This window comes from Nelumbo lutea, chromosome 2 (genome assembly GCF_056320005.1).
Source record: "Nelumbo lutea isolate HS-2025 chromosome 2, American lotus-T2T, whole genome shotgun sequence".
NCBI lineage: Eukaryota > Viridiplantae > Streptophyta > Magnoliopsida > Proteales > Nelumbonaceae > Nelumbo > Nelumbo lutea.
Genome location: NC_142685.1, coordinates 56748934 through 56758055, shown reverse-complemented (window position 1 = coordinate 56758055; position 9122 = coordinate 56748934). Strand labels below are relative to the sequence as shown.

The 9122-nt window shown below is 40.7% G+C and overlaps 1 protein-coding gene across 1 annotated transcript; it reads right to left on the bottom strand.

Annotated features, from left to right (window-relative positions):
• Positions 1-1532: 1532 nt before the first annotated feature.
• On the bottom strand, positions 1533-6527 carry LOC148870885 (cell division cycle protein 48 homolog). The gene is made up of 9 exons (XM_088969230.1): positions 6346-6527; positions 6034-6199; positions 5074-5302; positions 3667-4433; positions 3343-3564; positions 3167-3238; positions 2774-3055; positions 2331-2690; positions 1533-2131 (listed from the first exon to the last, which is right to left on the bottom strand). Exons 1-9 carry the CDS (start codon positions 6372-6374, stop codon positions 1835-1837), a joined length of 2424 nt encoding a protein of 807 aa, XP_088825356.1. The 5' UTR covers positions 6375-6527; the 3' UTR covers positions 1533-1834.
• Positions 6528-9122: the final 2595 nt, after the last annotated feature.

Genomic DNA, 9122 nt, shown 5'->3' with positions numbered 1-9122 from the left:
AACACAGATTGAAGACTAAAGGGGAGTTGAGTGAAGTCTCCTCTCTTCTCTCGTTCTCCCAACACAGATTGAAGAGAAAAGGGGATTAGGGAAATAGGAAGGGAAAAGGGTAAAATGGTCAGAATTTTTTCAGAAAGGTTATTTTTGGTAGTTCAAAAATATTTAACCCACACCTAATATCACGTGATGGTACTAACTGATGATGAGTTAACGTCGGATACTAAATTGTTGCAAAATGAAAGTTGGGTACTAGATTGTCGCATTTTAAAGTTTGGGTACTAAATTGGCATTCAGCCTAAAGTATAGGGTACCTATTGGGGGCTTAATGATATGCCCCTATAGAGGTCGTATTGGAGTGTGACCTAGTTCAGGGGATAGACCAACTTTAGATCGACCCCTCTAAACCAGTTTCAAAGAAAAAAAAAAAAGGAGGGTGAGCTTCAATATAAGTTGATATGTCGGTAAGGGTGGGGGCTTATATGATTTAATTTTTATTAAATCTATTAGAATATTATTTTATATATATTAATAATTAATAATTATTTTGATATATTAGATTTGCTTAAATTATTTTTTTTTTGCTTTAATGATTTTTATAATTTTATCATATTTATTTATATTATTTTTTATTATATTTAATTATTTTACAATGCCTTATTTGTATAAATTAATTATAAATCTTCTTTTGAGTATCATAAAATGTGACTTATGTATAACATAGTAACATACACATTGAAAATATATGTATTGATGCCTAATTAATGGTATCAATATCAATCTATGTTGTACATATGTCACACAAAAAACATTTAGGGTGACTTCACATGCCTATTAGTTTTTTTTCATAACCCCATTTTTACCCTTCATCTCCCTTCCTCTTTCCTCCCCTGTTGTTATTTTCTTCCCCATAGGCAACAGCCTGCCCGTCTCTCTATCTTCCCGGCATACACTCCTAAAAAGGAAATAGGAAGACATCAATTTTTAGTTTTTTAGAAAAGAACACTAGTAAGCAAAGTTAAAAGAAGAAGCATATTGGACAACAACGGTTTTTTTTTGGTTGCTTTTTGAAATCCAGTTCAGAGGACTCGGCTTAAAGTACACCAACATCCTGAATCGGTCAAAACCCCGATACACTCTCTATATAGGCCAATATGTATTGATATTGTGAACCTTGATCGTAAGAAATTAATTGCAAGATTTTGCAAGACTTTTTACAATGAGAAAATAGGCGCAAACAAAGAGTAATTCAATCAATGAGGAAAAGCTCATAATCACTACCAAAAGGAAATAAAAAAATAAAAAAAGATCATCATCAGCAACCGCGCCCCTAAAATAAAAACCTCAAATGTACGTACCACTGTTAGGTGGTGTTTACAACAGTAAAGAAAAGAAAAATGAACAAAATAAAAGTGTTGATGATAAAAGGGAGGACGAAGAAAACAACCAGTACAACTCTGAAACACCACCGTTGTCACTCGAAAGGGAAAGAAAAAGATGACAGCTAATTTAACCAGAAAATTAAAAGAAATATATACCAAATAAATTTTTTTTTTCTGAGGCGAGAATGTCGATCGAATTCGGGATAGAAGATGGACCCCTTAATGAAATGACCGTTCTGAAATCTGAATTCCCTCGTCTACATGGTGGTTCCTCTTAAATAAAAATATAAAAATAACAAAATAAAAAGTATTAAACTGGCCAATGCCCAACCTAACCTAACCATCCAATAAAAGCTTTACCACCTCCCATCAACCATCCTTCAGATTCCAGGGAAACAACAGGTATACATAACGTTTGAGTAATTGAACTTGAAAATGAAACAGAGTATGAGTATCTAACTGTAAAGATCGTCGTCATCAGCCCCACCACCAGCAGAAGCTGCAAATGGGTCAGACCCAGTAGCACCACCGGTTCCAGCTTCCGAGAAACGGAACTCACTGCCAAAACCCCTTGATTGCTGCAATGTCTGAGCAAATGCCTGGTACTTGCGGATATCTGCATCACTTACACTCCTGCGTGCATATTTCATCGACTCCTCAAAGTGAGCTGCCTTGATCTCCGCCACTTCATCCTCCGCGTCCTCTTCCATTGCCTCAGGGTTCTCCCTTCTCCTCCTCTCCCTTTCTATATCCTGCATGAATAAAACCCATTTGAGTTACAGATACGAGTATTATTATCAATCTGGATTGGAATAGAGCCCCATTTGAAACCGTTCTATAGAGACTATAAGGGATTGACATCATGAAAGGCCATCCAAATTTCAAACTTGAGTATGCCTTGGTCAAACAAGAACTCATATGCATAAGCAAGCAGAGTGATAATGAGCTTACTTTCTCAATGTTCTCTCTAATGGCATACTTGCATGCCCGCTGGCATATCTCTGTAATATCAGCTCCACTAAAACCTTGTGTGTACTTCGCAAGTGCCTTCAAGTCCACATCTTTTGAAACAGGTGATTTTCTCAGACAGGCCTTGAAAATCTGGTGGCGAGAGGTCTCATCAGGCAGAGGGATGTAGATCAACTGGTCAAGACGACCTGGCCGGAGAAGTGCAGGATCAATAATATCAGGCCTGTTGGTGGCACCAATTATGAAAACTGTTTTCTTTGCTGACATGCCATCCATTTCGGTCAGAAGTTGGTTCAGAACCCTATCAGCAGCACCTCCTGCATCCCCAACACTGCTTCCCCTCTGCCAGTTATAATCAAAGAATTAGGAAACATGCCTAAACAAAGCATAACAAATCGAGGACATTTAGTGAGGGAAACCCTAACCTGTGTAGCAATTGAATCGAGCTCATCAAAAAAGAGAACACAGGGTGCAGATTGACGAGCCTTGTCAAAAATCTCTCGTACATTGGCCTCACTCTCTCCAAACCACATTGTGAGCAACTCAGGACCCTTGACACTGATGAAGTTTGCTTGGCATTCATTTGCAATTGCTTTGGCAAGAAGTGTTTTCCCACAACCAGGGGGACCATAGAAAAGGACTCCTTTGGAAGGTGACATACCAAACTTCTCAAACTTCTCAGGATGCTCCACAGGATATTGAACGGTCTGCAAAACAGATAGAACATTAAAAAAAAAAAAAACAAAGTATAAATAAGAACCCTACAGTGCAATTGCAAAAAGAAACGAATGTAGGCCTGCTATTTGACTTATCGCTACCTCTTGGAGCTCCCTCTTGACATTTTCAAGGCCACCAATGTCGTCCCAGCTGACATTAGGTACTTCAACAACCTGCCCATCAAACAATCAGGTTAAGGTACTTCCAAAAACAATCTGAAAGAAGAATACATACCTCAAAGCAGAAATCCCAAGTCATTTAGAAACTCTGTACTCACTGTTTCACGAAGAGCTGAGGGATTGCTTGATCCAAGAGCAGTCTTGAAGTGCTCATCTGTAACAGCCATTGAGTTGAGAATCTCAGCATCTATTGATTCATCTTCCAAATCGATCACATCCATCTTTTCTCTGATGCACTGAAGAGCAGCTTCAGTGCACAGAGCTGCAAGGTCAGCACCAACATATCCGTGTGTATCCTTGGCAATCCTTTCCAAATCAACCTGCACAGAGGAACCATAACAATAACTAAATAGAACCGCTGACAAATATGAACAAGGAAAGATACATACTCAAGCAGATACAAGGTTTAGTCATTGGCTTACATCTTCAGAGAGTTTCATGTTCTTTGTGTGAATACGAAGAACCTCTAATCGTCCAACTTCATCTGGAACCCCAATATCAATTTCCCTATCGAACCTTCCAAACCTTCTCAAAGCTGGGTCAATGCTGTTAGGCCGATTTGTAGCCCCAATAACAATAACATGAGCACGGGACTTCAATCCATCCATAAGTGTCAAGAGCTGAGAAACAATCCGCCGTTCCACTTCTCCATTTGTTTTCTCTCGTTTTGGAGCTATGGAATCAATTTCATCAATAAAGATAATAGAGGGTGCATTCTTTTCAGCTTCTTCAAATGCCTTCCTGAGATTACTTTCACTCTCTCCAGCTAATTTTGACATAATTTCTGGTCCATTAATACAGAAGAAGAAAGCACCAGTCTCATTAGCAACAGCCCTAGCTATCAATGTCTTCCCAGAACCTGGAGGGCCATACAACAAAATTCCTTTTGGTGGCTTCACACCAATAGATTTGAAAAGCTGTGGGTGTCTTAGTGGAAGTTCCACTAGCTCTCGTATTTGAGCCATCTGCTTTCTGACTCCACCAACATCATCATAACCTACTTCATCCAACCTATCTTCATCCTCCCTCCTTACTGGCTCTCCCTCACAAAAGATCTCTGTGTCTGGAGCAACCACACAATACTCTGCTGGGTCAGTCTCAATAACCTTAAATTCAACACTCCTCATTCCACCTCTAACAAGGAAGAGATCCCCTTTCCTGACCGGACGATATGCTTCCAAGAAATAAGCTGCAAATGCAACCACTCAAATCAGAAGAGAAAATGAACTTTCTTTTTCACTTTGAAGAACCAAGTTAACCAGAAAAATCATTTTTTTTTTTCTTTGTGACAAAGCAGAACATGACAGGAGCTTCATGTTTCTGGTTTTTCTCAAGAAAGACAGGCAGATGGACTAAGCACCAGAATGGTTAAGAAGAAAAAGGCTTCCTATCAACAACTTTTCTTTATGACTGTCAATATCTAATATAATAATCAGGGATAGCAAGAAACTAAATTATCTACTTTTGAATGGAAGTTCTGTTCAAAATCAAATATGATAAAATTTCCTGATAGAGAGTCAATTTAACATCGCACTAGAAAATCACATGTGCATGCACATTGTACGTAATGCATGCCCAGAACAGGAGAGATTACAAAAATAGTTCACTGCAAAAACTACCTTGTAGTTAAACTACACATCCCTCAAAAGTCTTACAAATCTAGTTCTTTTGTCAAACTAGGCATAAAAGAAGCTTCTCATAAGTAGAAAAATGTAAATGTGTCTAGAATTTCATAGTCACAGGTAAGACAAATAAAAGCAGGTAAATGACATGCACTCAAGAGAACAGGAAGAAAATACAGTTATTTTGCTAGCAGTTCAGAAACTCACGCTTCAGATATGCATCAAACAGATTTCCAGTGACGCCTTCGATGGTATCATCCACAGGCAATATGTGCACACGCTTCCCATATTTGACATCAGGGCATTGGTGCACAGAAACAACATCACCGAGCCTGACTCTCAGGTTTGACCTAACAACTTTATTCATCCTGATCTTTGGTTCCTCACATGTGTCATCAGCAAGGGCAATGCAGATTGTATCCCGTCTTTTCTTACCCTAAAAACATAAACAAACAAATATACAGCTAATTACCATGATTCTCAATCCCACATTCCTGAAGCTAAATTGAAAGAAAGCTCACCATCCCTAACAGAGCTGGACTATCATATCTATAGACTATTATGCTGAAAATCTTTAACTTTTAGGTACAGGTGTTTTGTCCAGACCAACTAAATGCCAAAAGAATTCTGGAAACCTACAATGTGACTATTGAAAAACGTTGCATTTGAAGATGCAAAGACCTAACTGCTTTGAAACCCTTCCATGATGTCATCTTTTATATGTTTCCATGATGTCAAAACTAACAGAATCAGAGGACGAGAACAAAGAATTAATAGAAATTTCCGAAAACCCTAAAAGAAACTCCTTCACCATAGATCTTAAGAACTATACATGATTCCACCACAATACTTAAGCCAATATCTCACCCCAACGAACCCCTATAATCAACTTTCTCGAGCACAACCCAATCTGGTAGAATCTCACCCCAATGAACCCCTATAATCAACATTGGCGAGCACAACCCAATCTGGTAGAACTGCCGAACCCAAGTAGCCCTAGTTTTTTGAATGCCCTAACATAAAAATCACCTTATCCCTCATTAACCATTCTCAACCTTAAAAACATGACATAAACTTCCGAATCCAAACTTCTACCAACAAAGAACCCTAAGAACCCAACCTTCTATAAGAACCAAAACAAAACAGAACGCTCGATAGAAATTTTACCTTAAGGAGAATTGTATCTCCACGGAAAAGCTGTAACTTTTCCATTGTCTCGGGATTCAAAGAGACCACCGAATTGTCATCATTGACTGCTTCATCGACAATAAGCCGATTCGGAGATTTCTTACGCTCCAGGATTGCAGTACTGAAATCCCTCTTGGATCCCTTACTGTAATTCAAAAAACCCACAATCAGAACCCGATAAATTCAACCAAAATCCAAAAAAAAAAAATAACTAAAAAATAACGAAATAAAAAGGGGGAAGGGACGAATCGATCGCAAAAACAAGTAGAGGTCAGAGTAGGAGGTCATTACGAGTCAGAGGATTCAGCTTGGTTACTCATTTTCGAGATTCAAGGAGGATGAGACTGGCGAGAGAAGAGAAATCAATGAACAATGTAGGAGATTGAGCGCTGGATCGAGTATTTATAACATCCGACTCTTTTTCTTGTTTCCGAAGAAAGTGGGGAATCCTTTTTGGGCAATTTTTTTAAACTACCTTTATCATTTTATACCCCTATTATTTCATTATTGTCTAATACTACCATTATTATTTCGGAAAATTACCATTACCGTTAATAATAAGGATTGAAATGCCCGTTTTGCCCTTAGAAAATTACCATTACCGTTAATAATAAGGATTGAAATGCCCGTTTTGCCCTTAGCTCAAATTGCCTCTTATTCTTCTTCATCTTCCTTGGTTTGTCTTCACCGCCCAGTTCAGATCTGATTTCCTTCATCTAAGATGAGGTGGGCAGGTATGGAGGATCTTTGAACAAATGCAAATATGTGGGGAGAGCTTTGAATAGATGCATTACAACATTGGTCTCTCTCTCTCTCCCCGTCCCCTTTGTTCTCTTTACATCTCGCCCTTGTTTTATCACCGCCAATGCAGCAAGTTGTAGTGGTGGCGATGGTAGCCCCTCCACGTATGCCCCCCCTCTCTCTCTCTCTTGCCCTTGTTTCATCACTGCCATTGCTGCGAAGCAACGAACCCCTCCACATCTGACCTCTCTCTCCATCCCCTTCGTTTTCTCTCCCTCTCGCCCTTGTTTCATCACCGCTGCCGCACCATAGCAGTGGCGGATCTATCCACATTTAGCCTCTCTCTTCATCTTTCAATACCCTTCGTTCTCTCTCCCTCTAGCCTTTTTTTTTTAGTTTAATATTTGTCTCCCATTATAGAATCTACAACTCAAACTATAAAAATGGATAAAAATCTACCTGTATTGCCATTTTGTGCAATTCTTTTGTTGAATCTAATTTGAGAAAATTTTATCCCATTTGATAGTTGAACCCGCACATACATACCCGATGCTCGAAGATATTGAAATCCCCTTTATCTCTGTGTGTTTTTGTTATTAAAGTAAAGAAAAAGAAAGAATTAGCTTACATCGTGGTTTCTACCATTGTCATCTGTATATTAATTAAGTTAGCTTAGATACCAGTATAATAAAGGAAGTTATCACACAGCCGAATCTGGTTGATTAGTTGTAAGTTTTTGTGGTAATATAGTCAAACCCTAGTTAGGGTTTAAAAACATTAGCAGGTGAACTATCATCCAGATGAACAGTTTAATTGTTCTCCCATCATGCACGCCGCACATCACAGGCCACGCAACACTCGCCACACAACACACGCTTAGCTCAGCACACAACACTGGCTCGGCTGATCTTTGAATGGCATGAGCCTGTGACATGTAGCTCGGCAGCGTATCATTATTGACCAAGCAAACTGCATCGACTGTCCATGGCCTGAAAAATGGAGAAGAACGTCCCCGCCCATCGGGACCTGAGGGTGGTCGTTAAACTCCACACACCCACTGACTAACAGTCAAACTAGAGCTAGCTAAGCAACAGCCAGCCCTCAAAGAGCCGAAAAGCTCTCGAGACCAGTAACTGAGCATCCTGAAGATGAGAGCTTGGAACATACTCCGGCCCCATTAACCGGAGACTAAAGATCTCGGCCAACTCTAGACCTTAGTCACGACAAGATCGAGGAACCCAGCTGGCAAAGAAAAAAAGAAGAGAAGAAGAAAGAGACGAGTGGTATGCAAGTTCAGAACAAAAAGGGCACATTTTCATTATGTTAACTCTGTCGATACATGATTCCAAGCTTGGCATACCGAGCTACTACAAAAAGAAAACAACAATAGGAAAACATAAGAAATCTCGTGGCAACTCAATCCTCGGTGAGGGGATCTGTGGCCACTTTTCCTTCCTCCCCATCTTCGTCCACATCGCCCTCATCAGCAACAAGGTTGCCCGAGGCGGGCGAGGTCTCATCATCATACGCACGCCAAGCCAATGCAACGTCAGCCAGCTCCAGACAGTGACGCAGCACCCTCCTCTGGAAGGCATTGAACCTCGCCTCAAAGGAGCTCGAGGCGTACTCGTCCATCTCTTGTCAGTATTCAACCAAGCTCTTGAACTGAGTGACCACCGCTTCGGTGGCCTCCTGCTTCAGCCGCTCTCTCCCTACCTTCAGCTCAGTGATCTGTTGTTGCTTCAAGCTACGAACGACGTTCTCCTGCTCGCCTATCTAGCCCTTCAGCTCAGCCACCTCTGCTTCCAGCGTAGCTATCCGCTCCCCAGCTGCCCGAAGCTCAACCAGTTGAGCCTTCAGGTTCAAGTATTCAGAGTGCTCTCTCGTACATGCCCCGTAGATTCCGAAGGCGGTCCACTAAAGCAATTGTCGAGCACGTGTTCTGCGGCCAAGAAACAATTTCACCATGAAGAAACTTAGTTAAAACAACAAAAATAAGTTCAAACTAACCTAAGCCGCGGCCCAGATGAGTGAGCATTCTAAGGAACCGCTTCTAGTTTCCCCGGCTTTCCGGGTAATGGATGCCGTCATGATTCCACGGAGAAGCTATTCAAGCACCCCAACCATCTTGAGCCCGTCTTCGGGACAGACTGTGGTAGGCAAAGCTACTGCCCCCCACTTCCATCTGTAGAGGAGGAACGATAGCCCAATAAACTTTAAGTTCCACCACTACCATGTCTTCATCATCATCCCGTTGTCGAGCCCTCTTCTGTTGTCCAGATGCTCTCTTGGAAGACCTCAACGGCGGGACCACCTTCAGACGGGGT